Below are 26840 nucleotides of genomic sequence, written 5' to 3' on the forward strand. Positions count from 1 at the left end.
TGCGCGTTCCCATTTCACCGCCCTGGAAGCCCGTTGCTCCGCGGCTGTTTAACGGCGTCGAGCGGGTGAGCCGTGTATTAGCCGAGTTTTTTTCCGCAAAGCGTTCGTCTAACCCAGGGGTCGGCAATCAAAATAACAAGAAGAGCCATTTCTTTCCAATTCGGTACAAAATTCAGTATTTCAAGAGCCGCAATGCATCTGAGTACATACTGTACATACGTACATATCGTCAAGAAGCAGCCCGTAAAGAGCCGCATGCGGCTCCGGAGCCGTAGGTTGCCGACCCCTGGGCTAACCGATGCGTCGAAACGCGTTCGAAAAGAAGCCCCTGTTGTTGCGCACCTCGGATGAGCAAAGCCCGTCTGCGGCCGTGATTTTTTTTTTTATGCATCCTCGGCCGGGTGCAGTGGAAGGGGGGACGGGTTATGGGGGCTCCTTATAGGAAATAGGAAAATTGAATTTAAAATGTTTTTAAATTGACTTTTACAGTCACCGTATCTGCGCGCATAACAGTAAACCACACTGACAGCGTTTGGGCATTGCGATGTGAGTGGCAGCGCGCGTAGTTCACAGTTCAGCAGCGCTCTGGTGACCCGTGTCACCCCAGAGTTAATGTATGTCTACCCCGGGAGAGCTGTGGACAAGCCTCTACGAACACCGTCTGTTCTTCTCAGCCAGGGCACGGTGGTGGCTGTGGTGGTGGCGCCACGGTGGCTATGAGATGTTAACTGACTTGCCCGGTGTGCAGGAGGTCGTGGGTTGGATCCCGACCCTGACGCCTGCTGCTGTATATTTGGAGTTTGCGTGTTTCTCTCTCTCCGTGGTCGCGTGTATTTTTTTTCTCCGGATCCTCCGGTTTTCCCCCTCCGCATTTAGGAACATGCGTGTAGATTATTTTTGCTGCAATAAATGTACACTTGATAAGCATTAATTACAATTCGATTGCAGAGTAGGTTTCGTGTGTGTTATATTTATCAGCTCATTCGTGTTATTCCTCATTTGTGTTATTTGTCGTCGTTTCTCGTTCACGCAGTCTTGTCGACGTCATTTCCCAAAACTGCACTATGAGTGGCATAGCCTGCGTATGGTTGGCATGACTCATACGCGATTGATTTTCGCACGCACTCTCGATGCATATGCAACGGACGCAAGACTTTATTTGAAATGATACCTGCTTCGTGATGCGCTTCGGTGATAATCCGTCTTTGAGTTATTGGTTTATTTTGAAGCACCCTGTGAGCTAGGAAGCTCTTGAATTGGGTTTCATCAACACAAGCGTCGGTTCCCTGGCGAACACAACATGAACAACGGGTCGCAAGAAAAATAGACGTAATCATAATGCCAACGAAAGCAACATTTATTTTCTTAACTTGCGAGGACAAATCCTCTTTGGCAGATGACCCGGCCCCATCCATCCCTCCTGAGGTCGTTGAGCGAGTGACAATCCGCTCGAAGCCACCGGTAGTTGTCCTCGGGAAGCACTTGTTCATCACAGTCGTGTTACCCAGGAAAGCTGAGGACAGCTTTCTTCTCAGGAGGATCCTGCCAGGTGTCTGCAGTGACGTCGATATTCGGAAGCCAATGGGAGCCACGCATGTTTCAATGTAGATTGCGAAACTCACTTCTTCAAACGCTGCTTTCTGTGTGCGTTTAAGTTTGTTGTCCGTCCCCCCCCCCACCTCTGATTAGCACCGTGGGTGGAAAAAAACCCGATTTTTCCAGCGGCAGGCATCGGGTTTTTTCTTTAATACAATTAAACCCGATTTCGGGGAATTAAAACCTGGTTTAATGAATACGAAACTCTAATATGCTTAGGCTGCTTCCTCGTCGGTGCTGCTATCGTACTCGGGGGGGCCGTCGGGCACGGGGTAGTCGTAGAATGCGGCGGGCAGGTTGGTCGTGATGAACACGAGCTTCTCCACAATCGTGGGCGCCAGTGAGTTCCTTAGCTTGGAATGGATGAAGCCCATCGTTGAGATGTGCGGTTCTGCAATTAGAACCAATTAAACCGGATTTCTCCCAATTTCAGATGATCGAGTTTAATATAAAAAGACAATAAAACCCGATTGTAAAAAACCCGACTGTGCCACCCTTGATTAGCACGGTTGGCTACGTACGGTGCGAAAGAAGTTCAACATAAACGCGTACATACAAGTTGCCGCTGCTGCTGTTGTTGTTGTTGTTGTCGCGGTGTAAATCTTCAGAATTGGAAAGCTTGGCCCAAGACCAGTTTCAGAATGCACGTTGGTTTTTTTGTTGCTTTGCCAGAACCCGGAAAAAAGCCACCCAGAACAGTGGGAGAGCATACAAAGCCACACGCTGAGAGGCACCAAGGTGTGCGTTCGAATCCAGAAACCTCCCATTAAACGTGCGATTGTTGCCCCGTCGGCACGAGGTTGGAACAATTCGGCCCGACGTTTCCGCGTCTACTGGAGTCGTGCTGCGGGGCACAAGTGTCACCACTGCGCGCCGCCAACCCCCTGCCGCCAACTAACGACAGTTAGTCCGCCGGCCTCGTCCCGCCGCCGCCGCCGCGATTGGTGACTCGGCACGGCGACGAACAAAATGCGCCGAGACTCGGACGGACGGAGCGGCGGTGCGAGTGCCGTTCCCCACGATTAATCGGTGTCGTCGCTGCTGTGGAGGAGCCTCTTCAAGGCGGCAGCCCCCCCCCACCCCCTGCCCCCCCCACCTCCTCCCTCCCCTCCACCCTCCACACAAGACCCGCCAGAGCCCGCCCCCCACGGCTACGCCACCGCCGAGCTGTTTCCTCAGATCAAGTTTGCTCCCAGTGGGAAGCTGTACCAACAGTGCCGACTGGGAAGCAATGGGAGGCGGGGGGGAGAGAGGGGGGGGGGGGAGAGGGGGGGGAGAGAGGGAGGGGAGAGAGGGGGGGAGAGAGGCGGGGGCAGTCGAGCCAAGTTGGTGCCTTTTTAGAAAGTGCTGTAAACTTTCTTTCACGGGCGTAGCAGGAATGCCTTAACAAGGGCAGTGGACGAACTTCGACGTAAATTACGCTGGGCTGGGGGGAATGGGGGGGGGGGGGCCCAACTTTTCACGATCTTTATTTGGGGCTCGACGGAGCGTCGGTGATGCCTAACGCTCTTAGAGTCGCGTCTCGGTCACGCGTGTCCTCGCAGTAAACGCGGGACGCTGGGGCCCACCGACTTGCAACGGGTTCTGAGCGCAAGCAACATGCAACGTTGGGAATGTTTACTGGGAAAGTGACCAAAAAAAAAACAGAAACCAGAATTAATTTTACGGCCATTTTTGTTGTTGTCATAAATCCGCTGCCCCTGGCCATCTTTGGTCACAGCCGGTTGTTTATCCATACTTCACCACGCTGGGTCAGTGCGGGTTGATGTTGATAGAAGGGGGCCCTGGGACAGCTTCAGTCGTCGTTGGCCACCGATGATGGCCGTGCCGGAAATTTAACTGCTTGGGGCCCTTCGGGGGTTCATTTTTGCGGAGTGCGAAAATGCGCTTGCATCTGCTGCTCCATCTTACCTTGAAATAATTTATATAGCGCCACACGCGAGGCGCTTCACACAGAATTAGCGGACGGTACAACGTATGAATGTAATTGTGGTCGATGGGGTGGATAAAATAGATGAGAGGAAGCAATGGCGGAGAGAATCTGTGATGTTGCGTGAATTTGGTGAAAGCAAAATTCATGACAGTGAATTATGATGATTGGATTGAATGGACGGGCTTAATGAGTGATCGCCACATAATGAGAATAGGAAGAGGGAAAAGTAGCAGTGGTGCCGGTTATGAGGGGAGTCGTGGGGTGAGCTAGAAAGTTTTGAGTGCGGAGTGGTAACCAGTGAGCAAAGGTGGCTGCTTAATGTGGAAGGGGAAGTTTATTCCAGGGGGGGGGCAAGAAGAGAGAAACAGAGCTACGGCAGAGGTCGCAACCGGGTACCCGATACCCGTACCCTACCCGATACCCGCCGGCCGGGTACGGGTACCCGTTTGCGACCCTGGTGCGGCCGGGTACGGGTAGGCCGTGAGTCACTGGTGAGTCACCGTTTGTCACTCATTTCCCAACGTCTTGTCTCTTCTCACAATTCAAGTTCCTAGAATCAACCCACCCGTGCCTGCAACATGGCTTCATCCCAGAGGTCGCAATCGCGGACCCGATACCCGTACCCTACTACCCGTACCCGGCTGGGTACGGGTAGCCGGGTATCGGGTAGGGTACGGGTACGGGTGCCCATTTGCGACCCTGGTGCGGCCGGGTACGGGTACGGGTAAGGAATCAAAACCCGTTTACGACCTCTGAGCTACGGAAAAGGAGGAACAGAGAGAGAGAGACAGCGAATATTGAGAACGTAGAGAGCGAGAAGGCGACGCGTGGAAGTCGACAAGCGTGGCAAGGTATGGTGGGGCGAGACCACGAAGGGATTTGTAGACCATGATGTCGCGAAGCAAGCTGTAGCTTGAGGCACCGCATGGCCTCGGATGCCATTCGCTTCCGACTAACAAACCACTTTGCAGTTTTCCCGAACACTCGAGCTCTTTTTATAGAAATGGTAATTCCGCCCTATTTTACGTGTTTCGTACAATATTACGAAAGCTTTTGATTCCCTCCGCGTGGAAATTCCAAAGAAAACGCGTCGTACCGTCAATTGGCTGCGATGATGTTGAAGCACAAATGCAAGGCGCGTGTGTGTGTGCATGTGTGCGTGCATGTGTGTGTGTGCGCGTATGTGGGGAGCGGTAGTGTAGCGGTCAGCGTGCTGCGCTACGAATCTGGCGACCCGGGTTCGATTCCCACTCACCCGAGTGATGATTGTCTGAACCGGTCCTTGACCTCCCTTAGGTTGACTCAACCTCAAATGAATACCTGGTGCGGTGTGTAAAATCATCACCACGGGAGAGACAAAGGCGGCCGGGCGTGGTGTTGGCCACCCACAACCTCGTGTGCCGTGCCGGCCTTCATAGGTGCTCGCAAACAGCACTTGCCCCAACAGTCCGTTAAGGCTATCCGGGGGATCTTTGTCTTTGTGCGCGCGTGTACGTGTGTGTGTGCGCGCGCGCGATTCGTGAATGGAAGCTTGTGTTAGTTACACAATGAGCACATTGTGCTCTTTCTTTGCTATTCACGACTTGTGGCAAGGTTAATTTACGCGTCAAAGTAACAGCGAGTACAGTTACGCATTATTTTGCAAGAGCATTCAAGCAAACCGCATTGGGGAGCGGGAGCACTGTCGCATGCAGCAGTTGTCTGCAACTGCGCTTCCCAGCCGGTTCGCGCGAGTTGGATTCCCGGCCAAGGCTACCGAACGTGGCGGGTGATATCTGAACCGTGCTTGGGGCAGTCGGGGGTTGGGGGGGGTTCCGGCGAGCTCTGTTCTTCACGAACCCATCGACCAGCGTGGGGAAGTATGGCCAATCAACAGCCCACCCACTCCCCCATGACAATTATTATAAGCAAAGTATGATGTGGTCAGCCATACCTTTGTGTTTCTTTCCCTCCCCCCCCCAAGTGACCATACCGCATGGCTTTAGGCTGAATAAAGCGAGCGCGCACTCTGGCTAGGATCAGACACGCCCCAGGTTCCAGCGGTGACAATGGCCAGGAATTAGATCCCGCGGGGGCCTCTTTTGTGCTCCGCTCGGAACCCTTCTACGCGGCACAGTCCTGGGGCCCTTGGAGAGGGGCTTTTGACGCAAGAACAAGTGGCAGGGCACGCGCGATGGCTTGTCACGATTCAGGCGTGCGGATCGATTTGAGAATGAATCCATTCGCCATGTTTTTCTTGTTTTTTGACCACCGTCTCATTTTTTGTTGTCTTTCGCTTGCGGTTTTGTTGTGCTTCGTTACCCCGAACGTAACGGTAGCTCGTCGCTCGTATTACGCGTTTTGATATGCGTGCGTGCGTGCGTGGGGAGCGGTAGTGTAGCGCTTCGCGCGCTGTGCTACGAACCCGGCCGACACCAGTGACAATTATTTGAAACGGTTCTGGGTCTCTCCTAGGTCGACTCAGCCTCAAATGAGTACCTCGTGCGATGTGTAGACATCACCACTGGGGAGACAAAGGCGGCCGGGCGTGGTCTTGGCCACCCACCCCCTCGTGTGCCGTGCTGGCCTTCATAGGCGCTGCTCACTAACAGCACTTGCCCCACCAGTCTGTTAAGGCTATACGGGGGGGATCTTAGTCTTTGTGTGTGCGCATGTGACAATCAACGCCCTGGAAATGAGATTCTTCGTCCCGAGGGATATTTTCCCAGGTGAATTTTTTAAATTGAAAATATGTTTTCTTTTTAAACGTCGGCTGTCACACATTTGTGTGCCGTCACCGTGCCGGCAGTATCGGCGGCACCGTGCCGTCACCATGTCGTCACCGTGCTGTCACCGTGCTGGCGGTGTCGCCGTCACCGTGCCATCACCACGCCTGCAGTATCGGCGTCACCGTGCCGTCACCATGCTGTCACCGTGCTGGTGGTGTCGCCGTCACTGCTTCAGTGCGACGGTGTTTGTGACCGTGCGTGCCCTCGATCAATCAATAAATTTTGACTTCACGTGCCAATATTGCCCTCGATAAAGTCAGCACCAGTGCACTAGACGGGAAGGATACGGGGGGTGGCGCATAAAGCAACAGGAATGTGAGAAGACACCCGTCATGACCTCAGCGGCTTACACCGACTGAGCAAAGTAAATTGCAATTGCACGTAAAATAAAGTGCAACCGTGCGCAATGAACCGCGTGAGAAAGGTGAGTAGAAAAATAATGAATAAAATACATGAAAAAATAAAGAGACTTTTTTTTTAAATGTTTGATTTTATGGGAAGTCAAGTCTGAATCGGTGCGCCTTGCACAGACCATGGAATTGACACGCTCAGCACGTTCCGGATGTCCGATGGCAGGCAGGCAGGCATGCAGGGAGTCCCAGATTTTCGGGGGCTGAGCTCCCCCCCCCATGCCCCGGGTGAACAATCGCGGAGCTTCGGGGGGGCAAGCGTTGCAAGTCCTCTGCCGTTCGTTCCCCCCCGTGCCGCAGGCAAGGGCGAGATCCAGCCGCAGCTGGAGCACGCCCTGCAGGACGTGACGGACATGTACCTGCTGCTGGAGGAGACGGAGAAGCAGGCGGTGCGCCGGGCCCTCATCGAGGAGCGCACGCGATTCTGCTCCTTCGCGTGCATGCTGCGGCCCGTCGTGGTACGTCCCCGGTGATGGGAGGCGGTGCCGGTGTAAAAGCCGCGTCACCCGGTCGGCGCGGTTGGGCTACGTGCGGCGCGAAAGAAGTTCGAAGCGCAGCGCGGCATACCCGCGTACCGACTTCGTCACCGAAAATTGGCGGCGGGATTCATCGCCGAGGAAGGGGTTTTAATTTAGGGGGTGGCAATGTTGGGACCGTGTGGAGCACGGCGTGGTTAGGAGGGCGGTGGACTGGCGCTCTCGGCAGGCGGAGGAGGCTGTCTGCCTTGGATCCATTCCGTCGCAGGAATGTCTTATCGTTTACTTACAAAACGATGAAATTTTTTTTTTACTGCGTTTATACATTTTGTGTTGGTTAAGTCAATTTCAGTCGTAACTTTGTCCGGCGGGCGAAATGGAAAACGCAAATGCTACAACTATTTATTGTGGCAAGTAAGGCCAACTGAGCTCCACAGCTCTTTTTCAGAAGCGACCTGGCCACGAACAAAGTGGCTCATCATCATCGTGTGGAAATTGTATCCATTCATAAGAAGTGAGTTTTCAATTTAGATTTAAAAGCGCACAGCTGCAGGAGGGGGTTGCGTTCTTCTGCCTTCGTCGTTGCCTGCGACGAAGCCTGCGCTAGCGCCACCACTGCTGCCTGCACTACCTGCGCTACTCACGGCGCGGCCACTAAGGGGGGTGGAAGCATCGGTCGCTGAGCTGCACATTTCCATTGCACGACGGCTCGATTTTTTTTTTTATTTCTCCCCTTCGCGTTAAGCTGGATCCCAGACGCGCGCGCCGCATTATCCGCTAAGCCATTGCGAAGATTGATGCATGGGTAAATCCGTTTGAATTGTGGACTCAGCCCTCACTCCAGTGGGAAGGTTTTGGGGGTTGGCTGTGAAGGATATAACGCTCATCTCGGCTTTCAGATTAGTCACAATAGTCCACGAGCCCGGACGAGATATTTCACTCGTCGGTGACCGCTCGTTTTTTTTACGTGGCCGGTAACAGTTTAATTGTGCGATAGCCACATGAAATTAGTGGCGTTGTCAAGTAATTAACTTGCTTTGGCCGTGTAAAGAAATCGTTGCGAATGGAGTCTTTTCTACCTTAGGTGTGATGCCAATTTCTGCTCTGGGCCATTGGCTATGAATTGTGGTATCGCGAATCGCAATTCTGCAATTGGTCTCCAATCATGGTTTTGGCGTAACACTCCTCCCTTCTTCCTGAATCGCGGATACAGAGGCAAAAGGTGCTTTGTCCATCGCCACGGCAACCGTCCCACAATTTAAATATTGACATTTTATTTTTTGTTGTCACCGGCGCACGGCAGTGCAATTATCCTCGGCCCCAAGTATTCACCACCGTTCCTAAACGTTGAACAACAACAGTAAAGTAAGCTGCTCTGTAATCACCATAACAAGAGATGTTAGCTCAGGCCCAATACGCATGTTTTATAAACACCATCACCTTGTGAGATATGGGTGGTAACAAACGGCACAAACAGGTTCACGCTCATTTTGTCCCACCGGGCGTGTGAGTGCTCAAGAGAGCAGAATGAGTCTCAATTAACTAACTTAATTTTTTTTTTATTTTACCAGGTAAGGCCCCACTGATCTATTTAGCTCTTCTTTCAGAAGCGACCTGGCTGTCACAAATGATACATCAACGAAAGTGGCTTATCACGTGGAAATGTAAACGCGTGATGTTGAATCTAAAATGTGGAGGGGAAAAACCGGAGGACCCGGAGAAAAATCCACGCGGCAAGAGAGGCACACAAACTCCAAATACACAGCAGCAGGCGTCAGGTTCGGGATGGAACCCACGATCTCCTGCATACCAGGCGAGGGAGTTAACACTCCAACAACAGCAGCAACGAAGCAAATCTAAATCAGAGTAAAAAAAAAAAACTGTAAAATGCCATACTCTTGGTTCTTTCGGTAAAGTCACGTAGATAGAAAGAAAAACTAAATTAAAAGAAATGTTTTTTTTAATAAATAAAAGGAAAAAAAAATGCCAGTTGAGTTTGAGCAGTGGGGGTGCTGCTACCACCGCCGGCGATGAACGCGCCCCGCGTTTCGCCTGCGCGTGCAGGACGAGGAGCTGGCCATGCTGGAGGAGATCACGCACCTGCAGACCATCGTGGACGACCTGGCCAAGCTCACCGTGGACCCACACCGCCTGCCCCCTGCCAGCGAACAGGCACGTGGCACGGAAGGCTGTGCCCATTACCCCCCCCATCCACTCCCCCCCACCCCCAATCCACTCCCCACCCCCATCCACTCACATCCCCATCCACTCCCTCCCCTCATCCCCCCCCCATCCACTCCCCCCCCCATCCACTCCCCCCCATCCATTTTCCCCCCATCCACTCCCCCTCCCCCCCCATCCACTCCCCCCTGTCTCCCTAAGCCAATATCATTATCCGCGAAATTTGCTCTTCACGAGCACCGCGGAGAGCTGATCCCTCGTGGATAACGGGGGAATACTGTCAACACCTGGAGGAAAACCACGTGTGTGCGAGGGGGCAACGCTCTATCCCATACAGATGGAACAGGCGGAGTACACATTTGCCGTACCGCCTTCTCTTACAAAAGCAGGCTAGGAGCACCCCCTCGACGATGCCCACGTGAACGGGGTTTAACACATCATCATCATCATCATCCGTGCGATGATCCGCCAACCCTCGCCGCTGCCTCCACCCCCCGGCGCTGCACGACGGCCAGCCACGTGCACAGCCGTCTCCGCGCGGCGACGACGACAATAATCGATTTCCTTCTTGTAATCGCACTTCCAAATTGTTCCCTGCGGGACGGCGCAGGTGATTTTGGACCTGAAGGGCTCCGACTACAGCTGGAGCTACCAGACGCCACCGTCGTCCCCCAGCAGCTCCGGCTCCCGGAAGTCCAGCATGTGCAGGTGACACGCGCGGCGTGGTGCTTGACTGCGTGTTTTGTTCTTTAGCTAGCTGTGTACTGCCTTCTCCCGCGGGAGCCAGGCTCTCTGTGGCACCTGCTCGACACCCCACGCTGGGAGGCAGCAGCAGTGCAGCAGTTTGGCGCGCCGCGCACCGAGAACCCGACCCCGAGATCGATTTGTAATCGCGGGCCAACGTGCGAGCCGGTCCCTGGGGGTCTCTCCCCTAGGTCGACTCGGCCTCAAACGAGCACGTGGTGCGGTGTGTGAAGGTCGCCACTCGGGAGGCAAAGGCGGCCGGGCGTGGTGCTGGCCACCCACCCCCTCGTGTATCGTGACGGCCTACAAAGGTGCTCGCTAACGGCGCTTGCCCCAAAAGTCTGTTGAGGCTACACGGGGGGGGATCTTTGTTTATTGCAAAGGGTCAACGACTTTCAATGCAGCAACTCTAGCATCGCGGGAAGGGTCGGTTTAGGGTGGGTTTTTATTTTTTCAAATAAGTTGGCCACAAGCACAAACACTGGACCCAGTCATGTGGCAATTAATTCTCGCGTGGGGTTATTAATGGTTAGCCTTTTAAATGCTCCACCTACCTAGGTTACTTTCCATCTTACAATGATTCTCATTCGTAAGGGTGACCGAGAGGGTTGCACTGCTCTGCAAAGGGTACAAAATTGATTCTTCATCTAATGACACGATGCCAAATAGCACGGTCAGAATAAAGCTGTGGATAAAGACAAAAAAAAGTGAGATTGTGAATCTCGGTGCTTCTGTGATGGATCCCCTGATTCACATTCTATCGCAATATTTGTTCGAGAGTAAACTGCGACTCAAGCGCTGCTGTAGATTTGTTTTTTTTATCAAATCATCAGTCGTTAATTTATTCGAGAAGGAAAATAGTAACTGCATGAGATTAAAAGATAGGTTTTTAATATCCCTAGTTGTCGGCGCACTCGTAGTGTTGCAGCGGCAAAGAAAAGCATCTTGGCGAGCTCCTGCTCCGATAGATTTGCACGGTAAAGCAGCCGCCGTGGAGTCAACCCTCTGCCCTGGCTCATCTGCTTTACTTTTTTCGCCGTGAAAATGGCTTAAGGGAGATTAAAGTGGCGTGTGGACCACCCGAGTGGTAACCCGGCCATGGGCAAGTGCAGCAGTCCCGGGACGCCATCCGCCAAACGGTAATTTCTTAAAAAAAAAAAGACTAAACCCGGTCGCCAATGTACGCACGTATGTACGTTGATCTTTTTTCTGCACCGTACGTAGCCAACCGTGCTAATGGGAGGTGCCAATAAGGCTCTGGCCTGACGAGGAGAAGTATAAAATAGGCGACGTTTCTGGCAGACAACCGGTCTTCACAGCGCGGACAAAAAAAACCCATTTGGATTGGTATGTGCTATGAAGAAGGTGCCATCGCCAAAAACGCCGCCTATTTTATATGTTTCCGTTGCTCGTGGTCGTGCACCGCCGCTGGCAACGCATCGACGGCTCTGAGCGAGCTGCAGATAGTTTCAATTTAATTTTTTTATAATCACAACTCAACGCGAGCCCATCAAAGTCTCGGTCACCGAGTTCAACGCGTCAGGGCCCAGCGGGGGGGCGGAGGGAGGAGCGGAAACTGGGCTCGCTGCCCCAACCCAGATGTGTGCATCGATCGATTGTATCACACGAGGCAGAGGAATCGTACTTGGCCAGCGTGTCGATGCCTTGCCACGTGCTGTCCTTCCCCCGCACCTCCGACGAGCACGGCTGGCTACGTACGGTGCGGAAGAAGAAGTTCAACATACGTACAAACTTTGTGATCATCGAGCACACCCCCGCCCCCCCCCTCCACGCGTCTCTCCCCGCAGCTCGAACAGCATCCACAGCAGCGACTCGCAGTCTAGCGGCTCGCATCCTTACTCGGCGGTGTCGCACTACCGCTACCATGGCCTGCACGCGCACACCCCCGCGCTGCCCTCCACGCGCCTCTCCAGCATCTCCTCGCACGACTCCGGCTTCATGTCCCAGGACGTGGCCTACTCCAAGCCGCCCTCTCCGCTGCCCCCTGACGCCATCAGCCAGGTCAGCCAGGTCAGCCCGGGGGCCCGATGCTACGTGGCGCCACCGCAGGCTCTGCCGTGCGCTTCAGGTGGTGCGTGCGGTTAACGGGTGGGACAACGGGAACGAAAGAAAGACTCGAGCGTGTGCAGCCCTGGAGCGCCGCGAGGTTCACATTGTTTCCGTAGTCGCTCCACCGCTGGACGAAGGCCTCCCTCCGCCACCGGTCAAGGGGGTTGGAAGACCGCCGGCCTGTGGCCATGCTTGGCCCATGGCTTGACGAGTCTAAAATAGCTGCTGTGTTTGTGTTTTGGTGTTCTGAGAGTTATCAGTCTTGGTTCATTAGGCAGGGTAAGTGGCTCCGCGCTGCTCTGCCCCAAATCCCAGGGCGGTAATCCAATCCTCCCGTCTCGCCGTGTCTCGTTGCAATGTTGTTTGTTGTTGTTGTTGCCTGCTCGGATTTAAAACGACGCAGAAGTCCCTGGGCTCTGCGAGCTCCGAGGCGTCAGAGCCGGGCCTCTCCGTCAGCAGCTGCGGCTCGCCGGCGCCAGCTGTGGTGAGCTCCTCCACGGGGCCTCATGCGGACAAGGTGAGCGTCTGTCCGCTCGCCGGCCACGGCATGGACAAACGGACGGAGCCACAATCGCAACCACCACCACCATAGCCGCAACCATCGCTACCACAGTCGCCACCATCGCCACCACCTCCACTACTGCCACCATCACCTGCCCCACCCGTACCCTCCCCATCCCCACACTCTCCCAAGCCCCGATGTTCAACTGTATATACGTCAGGGTTGTGAACGATTCAGCAACTCTGCGAATAAATTATATTTACGGATAGATTATTGTTTTGGAATGTAGAACCTACGCTGTCCGTGGGGTTTCTGTGATGCAATGCACCAACCGTGTGAAATTAATCATAAATGTTCCACTCTTACGTCCACAAATTGATGGATGTATCGTGAGTTTAATTATAGAAATTTGACAAATCCTTGAATCCCGAATATACAGCATAGAGCACACGTTTACATTCACGCTTTTCCCTTTAAACATTTTGCACGACATTTTTCTTTAACTTGAAATTCCTAATTTTTCTACGTTTGTGTCGAAAGGTTCAAACCATCGTGCCGAGGTTTTTTGTTGTTTTTGTTTGCCGAGTTTAATTTACGTTGAACGTGCCGCCATCGTCGTCCGCGTTTCGATTTGTTTTGAGTTTTCATCGTCCGTGTGCTGTTTTCGTTGTGTGCGTGCCACAGCCGTTTGTTTTCCCCGTGGCTGAGTGCGCCCTGCACCCAGCGCCTACCCCTACCCGGGCGTGCCACCCGCGGCCCGCCTCCCTCCCTCCCTACTCCCCCGTGCCCATGCTGCCCGGCTTCACCCCATCCTCGCGCGTGCCCAGCTGGAAGGTTCGCCTCCCAGCCCATGCCACCCACACACGGTCCACCTTCTCTGTGTGGCCGTGCCACCCACACAAGGTCCACCTTTTCTGTGTTACGACCATGCCACACTCACACAAAGTCTACCTCTGTGTGACCGTGTCACCCACATACAGTCCACCTTTTCTGCTGCGAGCATGCCACACACGAACACACAAATAGTCCACCTTCTCTGTGTGACCGTGCTACACACACTGTGCCGCTCAATAACGCGGGGTATTTGCTTCTTTATCTTGCACAGTTTTGGAATTGTTGCGGGGGTCGTCACGTACCTTGAGGAGAGAAACCAGAGCCCTTGTCTTTGGCACGCTGTCCCGTTTCTGCAGTAAACCCTGGATAAGATCTCGCCTTTGGAGTTGGACACATTTATCTGGGACATTGAGAAATGTTTCTTTAGACCCGAGAGCCACGTTGCGGTCTGAGCTCTCCAAAGCACTCTGTGTACTCTATTCAAGCGAGAGCCTCCTTGGATTATTTAAAAAAAAATTGCGGTAAATGAATAAAAGGGTATCTTAAAACTTGGACTGACTTATTCAAATAAATATGCTTCGGTATTTAAAAGGGTATGGCCGTGAAATCAACGAAGGTTCATTGCGCACTGCTCTCTAAACCCAAGAAATTGGATTCCTATCCACGGCTAACATCAGTGGCAAATATCGGGAGCCACACGATCAGTGTCGCGAAAACTCTGTCGAGCAACCCCCATGAACCCGACACAGCATTGGGAGCCAGTCATCCAACAGTGGATTGACAAAATGGCGAAGTTTTCAAGGTCAATGACGCGCCTCCCTTATTATTGTACGCCCCACCCCCGCATGTGAGGTGTGCAACGGCACAGCCACAGCGTGATCCCCTCCGTAGCCTCGCCCAATCAATCCAGTTGAAAGCAAGGCTAGTCGGCCATCCAGAAATGAATGCCAAATTAATGGTGTTGTGTTCGGCGCCTCCGAGACTCGAGCGTTGCTCCTGAACGCCGGGAAACCCGGCAGGCGCTTCGGCACATGCGTGCTCCTATTTCCGCGCCTGTCTGACGGTGGCAATGCGCGCTCGCTCTACGACAATAAAATGAACAGCAACAAAAAAACGTTGTCGCTTCAGCGGTGGTGACTTCGCCGCGGCACTTTTTGTGCCAGGATAGGTTCACGCTGAGGCCATGCTGAGCACCGAAAACACCAGCGGTCGGAGGTAATGGGACAAACCCAGGTGGCGACGGTGATTTAGTACGGCCAATGAAGAGCGGCTATGAGAGATTTGCGCGTAAAAAATTTGGACATTGAGTTGTTTTGGTCTGAGAGTTGGTAAATTGCAGCTATACCCACCTACTCACCAGAGGTCGCAACCGGGTACCCGATACCCGTACCCTACCCGATACCCGGCTACCCGTACCCGGCCGGGTACGGGTACCCGTTTGCGACCCTGGTGCGGCCGGGTACGGGTACGGGTAAGGAATCAAAACCCGTTTGCGACCTCTGCTACTCACCCACCCACTGCCCCACTGAGCCAACTACCCACCTGCTCACTCACTCACCCACCCACCAACTCACCTGTTCACCCACACACTGCCTTCAGTTTTATATTCGGCACAGTGTGGTCCATGGTTTGGTGTTTATAGCCACGGCCTCCCTGGTAGTATGGGTTATGGACTGAGATGACTTGTGCACTGTGATGTATACACACTGCTGTTTACACTCATATCACCCATAGTGTGCATACCGCATAGGCAGGCATGCGTGTTGTTTAATCTAACCATGCGAGAGGCCATGAAGATTTAATATATTTGTAAGATATACCTAAATAATGCTTTTTCACTGTCGCAAATATCAGTTTTTGCTCACATTAATTACATGATAGGTGTTATGGAATTGAACACAGGGTTGTTCTTAGTTGTCTTGGATTACATTGCATATCTCTAGCCCCGCATTCAAATGCTCATAAGGGACATTCATTGGGATCCTCATTTGAAAAAGTCATCACGACAATACCCGGATTTCCCATTTAGGACAATGCCAGGCACCCAACTCTGTTATTTCAAAACTAACTCTGGCGTTGTTGTACAGTGTCCAGCTTGCATGAAACGAGGCAGTCATTAACTGTAAATAATATGTAATGTTCAGTGGCCAGAATGTTGGTAATGATGTATCCTGCGCGGACCATCTGGCCGAGGTTGGGGCCATACCAGGAATAATCCCGCCTGCGCCGCTTAAAATAAATTCCCCCGGTATTTACACTTTAAAGGGGCTGATATGTACCGTCACGTTGTGCGGCTTTGCATTCGTAATTTTGAACTGGGCAAAGATTCAACGGCGCACTTATCGCCCAGTTTATTGAAACGGAGATTTTAGGGTTTTTTCCCTTTTCCCGCTTGGCATGAAAGCGGAGTAAATGTGGTCTTACACGGTGGATATATGCGGTCTCACACGTGCCTCCACTTTACGTGAGTGGTCTGATTGTGTTTGACGTTAATTATTTGGCGTTTCCACCACTGCGTTGGCGCAAACAGGATTAACAAACAACAACAGCAACTACGTGTGTGGCCTTAAAAGAAAAAAAATATATATAGAGAGACACAACGGCCAATGTTTTAGGCTCGGAGCGAATATATAATGCGTGCATGTTTACATGCTTAAATGACTGTGGGGGGATAAAAAAATAATGCCTCGTGATGAACGAATCAACCGTACTCTTATTTGGGAAGCGTAGTTCTCCGTGGTGCGGGAAAAGAACTCTGATCACCGTACGTGGGGAGTGAGTCATGATGATGATGATGAGTACTTTGGAAGAGATCCCCATTGCCTGATATTGGGGTTTAAATGCAAATGGGCAAGATTGGCACGAGGTGTGCAAAACGCAGTCGACGGCGACACGTGTGAACGGCGACACGTGTGAACGGCGGCACGTGTGAACGGCGACACGTGTGAACGGCGACACGTGCGAACGGCGCGCGAAAAGCCTCCGTCTCCGCTCGTGCCGTTCCGTGCGCGTTGGCTCAGGACTGGTCGAAGCCCGGGCCGTACGACCAGCCGATGGTGAACACGCTGCAGCGCCGCCGAGACAAGTCCAAGGCGAAGTGTGGGGACGCCGAGAAGGGGGCAGACGGGGACCCCGCTGCCTGCCAGCCGGACGAGGGCCAGCAGAGGCCCCGGAGCATCGACGTGCCCACCGGCGTCAAGGTGCGTTGTGGGTGACCGCCTGCAGCCACGTTTTTTCCCGTTTTGTCTCGCTTTGACTTTTTTATACATATAAAAGGAAATTCTGTTTAACTCGTTTCGCGAACAATATTATCCATAAAAGCTATTTTTTGTGGATTAGATTGCGTAAATATATAAATGTGTCGTTAAACCCGCCACCACCCGACACAGCCAATGGGCACACCGGTGTGTTGGAGAGTAAACCCACAGTACTAAAATTGTAAACTCAGTACTAAAATTGTAAACTTCTGTGAACCGTTCTCCACTTATTTATGTGTGCACCAGTCAAAGCTTTATTCTCCCCAATATCAGTGGAGTTCTGGGGAAACTTCGGTAGTTCACGCACTGGGTAGGGTAGGAAACCACATTGCTGATCATTTTAAACATAGTTTTTCACGATCAATATTATGATTAATAATTCCTTTCTTTTGGGTCACATCGTCGTGTAGATATAATGCCAAGTATCAACTATAATCCTCCATCATCCAACTGAGCCAATCAAATCAAGTTGTCACACGATAGCAAACTAATTTCTTTAGAACTGCTTTTAATGTTTAGGCTTTTGTCCTTTCCCCCACACAAACATCCCCCGTATAGCCTGTAACAGACTGTTGGGGCAAGTGCTGTTAGCGAGCACCTATGAAGGCCAGAACGGCACACGAGGGGTCGGGTGGCCAGCACCACGCCCAGTGGCGACCTAGGGGAGGCCCAGGACCGTTTCAGATAATCGTCACTGATTTTGGCCATGAGCGGGAATCGAACTTGGGTCGCCAGGTTCGTAGCGCAGCGCGCTAACCGCGACACTCCCGCTCCCCACAAGGTTGGCTACGTATTGTGCGAAAGAAGTTCAACACACATACATGCATACAAATATGGAAATGTATTTGTTTTATTGGGCAATAAACAGGAATGTTGAAAGGCAAGCCAAAATTTTACAATGTACATTCGACGTTTTGACCGAGTTTACATTTAGCATCTTCAGGCGTGACAAAAGCTCGGATCCGGCGTGCAAGCGGCTGTCTCTTCCGGTTTGCTGCTGCTGTTGCTGCGAAGCCAGAGCTGCCTGTTCCGCCTCCAGTTGCCCTCTGAAACACCCCACACGCGTCGAGCGTGTGGGGAGAGAAGCCGGTGAACGACACACGGCACCGGATGGGAGTCCCCCATGCCCTCCGTGTGTGGTGCATTGCGAGGTCGCATGCGATGGAGCAGACGTTGCAATGGGGGGAGCAGCAGAGCGGCACATTTTTGTTGACGCTCCATCGTGTCGCACTCCCAAATGCTGATGTCCGTGCTGGCTTCATCGTTTCCACAGAGATACGCAAGGCCCGTTGATGCTTACGACCTCATTAGAGCAAACGTTCTCTACGCATGTATGGATGTATGTTTAACTTCTTTCGCACCTCACGTAGCCGGCCATGCTAATCGGAGGTGGGGGGGGGGGGGGGACGACAAACTAAACACAAAAAGCAGTTCTAAAGAAATGAGTTTTCAATTTAGACTTCAAAGTACACACCTCAAGTGGCTTCCTAACATCAGGAGGAAGCCCTTTTACAATAGCCAACTGACAAAGCCCGCGTCCGAGTCCCAAAGAAGACGGAGAGATGGAGAAGAAGCCAGGCCGCTGGCTTCACTGCGTCTAGGCCTGGGCGACGCTCTCACGGGAGGAGTGCGGCTACCGTGATGTGGCTCCGCCCTCGTCGGCGGGCGTGTTTGCGCGGGATGCCGCGGCTGCTGTCCGGACGACGTTGCTGCATGCGCTGCGCCTGCTGCCTGCGCTGCGTGTGCTGCATGCGTGTGCTGCGCTTGCTGTTTTTGCCGTGCGTCTCTCCCGTGGCCTTTCTGTGATGGCCTTTTGCGCCCCCCGCCGCCACAGGTGGGGGAAGTGAGCGCGAGTGAGCTGGCCCTGGTGCTGGCGCGCGGGCTTCATCTGGAGAGCCAGAAGAGCAATCGCGACTCCATGCAGGGTTCGAGCGGCTACAGCACACAGACCACCACCCCCTCGTGCTCTGAGGACACCCTGCCCTCTCAAGGTATGAGAGGCTGAAGATCTTAGTACGGGATAATGGAAAGGGCATTCAAATTGAGCCAGTATTCCTAAGAGGTTATTAGCACTAAATTTACTTAATTATTTTCTGCTTGCTGCTACCGCTGCATTGACAATGGTGCACGTGTACAAATATCTATGGCACCCTTTTTTGCCAGTATCAATATGATGAAAAAGTAAAGAACAGGCTTTGCCCTTTCCGGCAAGAATACAGATGGTGTCAAGATGCTCAAACACCAAAGAGATACCCGTCACAAGGCATCAAGTCTGAATTAACTACACATGCGTATGCCAAAACGTGCAAATATGTTTTGATATTTGCATGCATCATAGTCGATGCCTCGCAAACAAAGGGGCCCCACAAATACCTCTTGTGCACTCAAGGTGCTTCACAGTGACCAGATTTGGCTGATGTGTCGGAGGGGTGAGGTTTATTTTTTGGTGGCCTTTGGCCACAAAAGCCTCGACGTTCCACTGCATTTAGACAAACGCCGTGCAAAACGACTAACAGCTAAGAAGCGCGCGCTTTTTTCCCCCCTTGCAGTTTCAGATTCTGACTGTCTCTCGGTGAACGGTGATGCAGAGCTGGAACCCGCCGTGGAGTTTGACCGGTCGTGCACCATCCCTCGCAACAGCGACCTGAGCCAGTCCTACCGCCGCATGTTCCATTCCAAGCGTCCGGCCTCCACCGCCGGCATTCCCAACTGTGGCGGCGCCGCGATGGCCGGCACCCCCGGAGTGGCCACGATCCGCCGCAACCCGTCCAGCAAGCCCCTGCTCCGGCGAGCGGGGTCCTCGGCGGGACCCATTCCCATCCGCCCGCCGGTCGTCCCCGTGAAGCCCCCCACCGTCCCGACGCTGCCCGGCAGCCTGTCGCCCTCGCACGCCGGCAGCGACGAGTCCCTGCAGCTGAGCGGCGGCAGCGCGTCTCCCGGTAGTGGTAGCAGCGGCGGTGGCGGCGGTGGCGGCGGCGGTGGCGGCAGCAGCAGCGGCGCGTCCGAGCCGACGCGAGCGTCGCACAGGCAGCGGCCCGGCTCGCCGGGGCGCGACGGCTCCGCGCTCGGCTCGTCCCTCGCTCCCGAGCACCGCCGCGGATCCCCCGGCCACTGCGACGGCACGCAGGAGCACAAGCGAGGCGCGTCCCCCGTGATCAGCAGCGTCGGCTCCTCCACCGCCAGCGACTGCGGCGATCCCAGCATCGCCTCCTCGCCTTCCAAATCCGACGGAGCGTTTTCGGTTCAGAGCAGCGCCCCCGGTTCTCCTACCTCGCCAGTCCCTGCGGCGGAGACTCCGAGGCGGATCGCGGCGCGGGAACGCGACGCCGTGAAAGGCGAGCAGGGCGGTGCGGAGGATCAGCAGGCGATCGCGGTAGACGGCGGCGTGCAGGTTTTCCGCCACCATGGAATTTCGCCCGCGGAGCCGAGCTGCCCGCTGGGGGTGAAGACCATCCCCGTGTCTCCGTGCCCGTCGCCACCAGAGCCCTCCCAGGGCGAAGACGTGCTGAGCTCCATCCGCCGCGGAGTGCGGCTGCGCAGGACCATCACCAACGACCGGTCTGCTCCCCGCATCTGAGCCGATGGGTGTCTGCCCCCCGCGGTTTAACGAACGCAAGCGGCGCCCTCTCAGCTGAGTGACGTGCAGACGTCAGCCCCCCCTGTAGCCTCGTGAAAGGAAAGTCTAAACAAATCGATGGAAGCAGCTGGACCATTACAATCCTTTGATGTCTTACTCAACTGGTCGAGTACGCCCGCAGTGTCAAAATGTAACACATGTTTGCTGACGTGCATTTGACAGGCCAATTAGAAGAAATGTATGTCATATAGTTACACGAATATATCAGTTCCTGCAATTCAGATAGGAGTTGGTCTCATGAGTTTCAGCAGGGATCACTTCCCTCCCACAGATATTCTGCTCCGTGATTGTCGCCGCCGTTAGTATTACTGTGTTGTATTGGTGGCAAGAGATGGGACAGATTGCATCTCACAAAGGCATACATACACACACCCCAGGGATTCATTTCCTGGGCTCACAACTCCTGATGATGTTGGGGAGCCTATGGAGGATGATGGAAATGGGGCTGGAGAATGCCCTGGTGATTTACTCATGCAATAAGTCACATTGTGATTAATTAATATTGTAAGTGTATGGAAATTACTGAAACAATGAATTGGAAATGTTTTAAAAGGCAAAATGTGCATTGTACTCAATTACAAAAATGCAATGGAATCTTGGATTACGCAATAAAAAAAATATATTTTGGGTTTGTAGAATCACGAGTTGAGAAAATAAACCATCTCGTCCGTATACAAAGTGTAAAACTTTAGACGTGTGTAAAAGCTCAAATGCTTGGCTATTTGAAGTTACAAATATAATTTGCATTGTGATGGTTCTACCATTAAAGGTGTAAAAATACATTCATTTCGGTTATTTTAAAGTCCAGGTAAATTAACAAAAAATATATATAACTATAAAGTAAGATATTAGTGCAAATCCTGGTCCTTATGTTCGATGGCTGTTGAGCCAATAGCTGAAAACAGCATTACTATTGACATATTCCGTAAATATTAACCTACGTGCCATAATGATTCTTAGCAATCGTAGTATTTGGAGAGAAGGTGAAAATTAACAAATGCAATTTCAGTCGAGAGAATATATTCTATCCAGTAGATTTGGGGGAGAATAAATGGTTAAACATCGGTGGTGGAGTGCTCGCCCATTCCATACCATGAAAGTGGTGGTTTTGGCATGCGGCATCAACCAAAGCCACCGCTCTGTTGATGGAGAGATGCAGGGGAACGTTGACTTTGTCAGTCTTCCACCGACATCCTCCCCTCCGAATTAGTGTCCGTCAAAATCAGCTGCAAGAACTTACAGCAATAAAACACTGAAATATCTCCAGATGAAAAAAAAAATCTAAAAAAAGATCGTTGCAAAAAATCTACGACTGTTTATTCAAACTGTGGGATACATATTTCAACGGCATAATGTTTAAATCCGATAACGAGTATTGATATAACTTTTTTTATTAAAGGCAAGCTGTTTACTGCTTGCTTCGTTCCTTCTGGCTTTGCAGCCAAAGGCAATGTTTTACTACAAGCATGTGTGGTTAATGCAGACTCGATGCCTTGTGATGGGTGTATATTTGGTGTTTGAACATCTTGACACCACCTGCATTCTTTCCGTAAAGTGTAAAGCCTGTTCTTTTTCCCCCCCATCATTTTGATACTGGCAAAAAAAGGGTGGCATAGATATTTGTACATGTGCACCACTGCCAACGCAGCAGCAGCAGCAAACAATCAAGTTCATTTCGTGTCTGTCACCACTTCGGAATACTGGCACGGAACACATTTCCACGCTGCAAGCTACACTTATCGAGAAGACCCCAGCGTACACGACTTTTGTCAGCGGAGCGACCGTCTCACCAGAACGTCTGTCCGTGCGCTGCCGTCCTGAGTGACGGCCGCTATTAAGTCACGCGGTTTAGTTTGGCAGAGGCCGCGTCAGTCAGCTGGGTCCGTCGATGCAGAGAGGTGACTGATCGCCGTGCCCATCGCCCCGATGCCTCCCCTTTTCTCGACGAGACGCCTCGGGCACAGGGCAAAGCGCCCGGCTTCGCTGGCCAACAGCGGGCAAGGGGGGGGGGATAACGTTGTGTAACTGCGTTGGTCACTGCTTGTAAACTGGCTCCCTTGTCACCTCGCGTATTCCCAGCCGATTGGCGACGTTAAGATGAGTTTGAATTACTAGAGGCCCAAGGAAAGAGATTTTCAAGCGGTTATTGTGACTTTAAAGCAATTCATTTTTGCGTCTTTGTTGTGTGTCGAAGTGGAAATTGTTTAGTTCAACATGCAATCCACGGTTAGCAATAAACTACGGTGAAACGTTGGAAGTAAAACTTAACAATATTTGAGTCCCGTGCAGTGTGATGCATTGTTTGGCCTTACCTTGTAGTCATATGTATACAGCAGTTGATCGCCTGCCTTATCGTTGTAACTCGTCATTGTTTTAGACCTTGAATGCTTTATGACTTTGACATAATTTGTTCTGTAAAAGGGGAGCTGTTCTGACCTGCGTTTCCAAGTCGTGGAAATTTTTTACTCTTGTCCTATATCACAGTAGGTGACATGTGTCTGGGACCCTGGTGTTTTGGCGGTGTGTTGAAAGACCTATAGAACGTGCATGCAGTTTCTAAAAACAAGTAGAATTTTGTTGCGAAATAATCAAATGTAATATTTTAACCGTTTGATTTTTACCTTTTATCTGATGTACATTAATTATTGTCATGGCCTAATGCTCCTTAATATTCACAGAACAAAATCACGCTTTTGTGGTTTTCACACGCAATGTTTTCCTGTAATGAAGCTTCACTTTCCCGCTCACTTAGAGGGTATACACACGCGTGTCCACCACAGTTTTGTTCGAAAAAGTGCACGTACGACATTTCAACAAGGGGGCAACTTTTTGCAGGCCATCGATGGAAGATCATTTAAGCAACACGAGACAGCTTTGCGTAAAACCACAGTCCACAACCACCCGTCCCGCACTCTAAAATGATCTCTCTTTGCTGCTTCCTTCATCACATTAGTTGTAACCAACCAGTCTGTAGCTCCCACCGCATTCGAAAATGGAGCCCTTCTTATCTTCAATTCCCAGGCAACAAATCACAACAAATCACAACTACTACCCTCACAACTCCACTCTTCCTTAACTGCATTTTGTCTTGACATTGTTCACTAATCGGTGCTTATTTGGTTTGTGTGTGTCTTTACAATTGCTGGAACTGTGTATGTAATATCCATGCTCGTCCCACCTCTCCCACACGTGCACACACACACAATCGCAGAATTGTAGAGGGATAGAAATTACTTGAGCACAATTCACCGAGAGCACTGCAGTGTTGTTTGTTGAGTATGGAGTACCAACGTATAAATTGTAACCGATTTAAACACAAAAAAAAGTGCTGAGTTTTTGCTTCGGGTTTTTACGTTATATAAAAAGTCTCAAACCTTGTTATGGCCCCTGGTGGAAGTTCAAAGTTCATAATCATCGTCTGTTTAATGCCTGCCATTTTCTGTCACTGCTATGGGAAAAGAATAATCGCCCGGGTCAACACGTGATAAAGTTAATTGCGATAATACTGGAGCGTTGCGACACACGTCTAAGAGGGCAACCTTTCTTTTGTACTAGATACTAACGCTTCGCGAAAGTTGACAGCATACACAATGAATATGTAAATATGCTTTTTACTAATTCCTTTGCATCGGGTATGGGCATGTCAACGGTGGGAGTTGTTTCATACAGATCCAGTAGCAGCGACTTTTCACTTACCAGTTTACTCAGGTCGATGTTTTTTTCTCACAAGACTAACCTTGCACAGCAGTGCCGACTGAACGCTCTGTTTAAATGCCTGTGGGACCGGAGCATGGCAGTGCCAACTAACAATGGTAAACTTACGTTGTATTCTCGCCTAACTAGCTTACCGACACCTACTGAATACACGAAGCAAGTGACAAACACGGTGTTTTCATACTTGCGGCGACAAAATAGAAATGTAAGATAGGAATGCTTCGTTTGACGAGTTTACCCATGAATGCAAAGTTCCACCTTAAGTGTGTTTTTTCTGATAATTGTTTTTTTACCCTTTTATCTGGCAACAAAACTGACACCTTTTTTTTTTTACAAGGAGTCATGTTTGCATTGACCATAAAAACTGCGGTCGGAATGCAAACAAAAACACAACTCTGATAATGTATGCACTGTCCTTGAAATTGATTGGTCCACACCCGAGACAGCTTTTCTTAGAGCCTAGTCTCACATGGTGCTGGACCAGATGACGCCAAAAGGCGCACAACTCAAAGACAATGCACCATCAGAGTATGAGAGCTCGAGGAAAGCATTTACACCATTGGAACCTCCTTTGCCAGTAGCAACATATGATAATTGTTTTTTTTACCCTTTTATCTGGCAACAAACTGTCAGTTGCAACAAAACTGTAAGATAAAAGGGTAAAAAAAACCCATGATCATATTTTGCTACTGGCAGAGGAGGTTCCAATGGTGTGTTTTTTCTCTACAGAAATACTTTAGTTACAATTAACGATGCTGCAAAGGCCTAGGCAAAGATGTTGGTCAAAGTGGCTCGATGTTGCTCTGCTGATAAAGCAGTATTCTTTACGTACTATGTCATAGTGTGCATCACAGTGCATCTGGCTTTTCAACGCTATTCAAACTTTTTTATCTCTCGTCCAAGGTACACAGCAGGTCTTACAGGATGTAAAGGAGCATTTTGCCCTGTACTTCAAAACGGAAATGTTTGCTGTAACGTTGATAACCTGTAATACTTAGAATGCATATGTATTGTTGACTAAATATGAAAACTTGCTTGCAACTTTTTCATTATGTTTTGTATACCGTGCCAATGTTATATTCCGTGATGTTTGATAACATTTTCCTCGTGGCTTTTTGCGGTTGGCATTGTAGTTGCTTAAGCTGCCATTAAATTGCCTGATGTTACATCATTACTGCATTTAATCATGAAGGTAGTGTTTTGAATAAAGTTACCATAAGACTGATCAGGGGCGGTTTCTTCATTAGGGCGATTGGGCGACGCACCACCAATGTCATTCAACCACAGAGTCACGCTAGCCGTCACTGTCAGCCTCTGGATATAGTCCAATCAGCGTCATGTCACGTTCTGTGGAGTACCGCCTCTTTTGGGGCGATTTCACTACGGCTGAGAATCGCCCCGAGTGGTCCCATAGACTTACATTGAAAGATGTTTTTTTTCGAACGGGGGCGCTCCAATGCATTATCTATGGCTTCCGGGAGGGCTCGCCCTAACGTGCATACGTCATCATACGTGCTAACGTCATCATACGTAAGCACGTTTCATCCAACAATATAATTTATCGCTACCTAGTGGAATCTTTAATAAAATAAACTTGAGTGGTTTGTTTTAATAGTGAGTATATAAACAAACAAGATGTATTGTAAGAGTAACTTTATTTTTCATTAATATTAAAGAAGTGAAGTTGCCTTTACATGCTTAAGCTGTTAATTTATTCATTGCATGGGTGGACCTTATCCTTATCAATCATCCAGACATTTGCCCCCCCTGAGAGATTTTGCAGGAGCCGCCACTGAGACTGATGTACTGTATTTCATGGAGTTAGTGCATAATAGAAAAGCGCATTAACACGTCGGCTTTCGTGACCAATATTATTCATAATAAACGTTTTTGGGTTAGATCGCGTTATTTATAAATGTGTCGTAACCCTCCACCACCCGACACAGCCAATCAGCAAAAAAGTGTCACGTTGACAAAAGACAAATAGTTCACTACTTTAGCTCACCGGTGTGTTGAAGCGTGAAACCACAACATTTATTATTTTTTTAGTACGACGGTTCTGTGGTAATTGCATCCAAAATCATCGGGCAATTCGCAATTCGCCCGATGATGCTGGATGCAATTACCAGCGAACCGTCGTACTAAAATTGTTTTAAATGTTGTGGTTTCACGCTTCAACACACCGGTGGGCTAAAGTAGTGAACTATTTGTCTTTTGTCAACGTGACACTTTTTTGCTGATTGGCCGTGTCGGGTGGTGGAGGGTTACGACACATTTATAAATAACGCGATCTAACCCAAAAACGTTTATTATGGAGAAAATCGCATCTTACATGTCAACACTCAGACTCATTTGAAACACATTGAGAAATTATTATCTTGTGTTAAATTATAGTTTGTCTTTTGAGTTGTGCTGAGGAATAAAGTTATATTTATTTATATGAATACATGCCAGTTAAAATAAAAATTCGAAAGTCATACTGTATGTGAAAAGGCATAATCTCAAATTGTCAAAATTAACGCGCTCAACACGCAAAGTAATATTTTAAAGCGATCCTTTACAGTACACTTTCTAAACGTACGTTCTAAAGCTATTCACTAAAACTATTAAACCATTTTTTTTATTTTACCAGGTAAGGCCCACTGAGCTATGCAGCTCTTTTTCAGAAGTGACCTGACCCCAAATGATAGCTCAACGAAGTGGCTTATCACGTGGAAA

At 50.6% G+C, this 26840-nt stretch overlaps 1 protein-coding gene across 5 annotated transcripts in view; it reads left to right on the forward strand.

The window, feature by feature from the left end:
- LOC133355997 (protein MTSS 2-like) overlaps positions 1-25347 on the forward strand; it is an 87443-nt gene extending 62096 nt beyond the window's left edge. The window contains exons 7-15 of one of the 5 annotated variants that reach the window (XM_061573467.1): positions 7008-7165; positions 9248-9355; positions 9975-10072; positions 11917-12139; positions 12582-12695; positions 13365-13514; positions 16535-16714; positions 18606-18762; positions 19360-25347. In XM_061573467.1, coding sequence (XP_061429451.1) covers positions 7008-7165; positions 9248-9355; positions 9975-10072; positions 11917-12139; positions 12582-12695; positions 13365-13514; positions 16535-16714; positions 18606-18762; positions 19360-20348 — 2177 coding nt within the window. In that variant the 3' untranslated portion in view covers positions 20349-25347. Of the gene's footprint in view, positions 1-7007; positions 7166-9247; positions 9356-9974; positions 10073-11916; positions 12140-12581; positions 12696-13364; positions 13515-16534; positions 16715-18605; positions 18763-19320 lie in introns of all 5 variants that reach the window. The other 4 variants (XM_061573465.1, XM_061573466.1, XM_061573468.1 and 1 more) reach the window with 4 other exon arrangements.
- Positions 25348-26840: the final 1493 nt, after the last annotated feature.

Source organism: Lethenteron reissneri, chromosome 52 (genome assembly GCF_015708825.2).
Source record: "Lethenteron reissneri isolate LAM-NWPU_2019-01 chromosome 52, ASM1570882v1, whole genome shotgun sequence".
Classification (NCBI taxonomy): Eukaryota; Metazoa; Chordata; class Hyperoartia; order Petromyzontiformes; family Petromyzontidae; genus Lethenteron; species Lethenteron reissneri.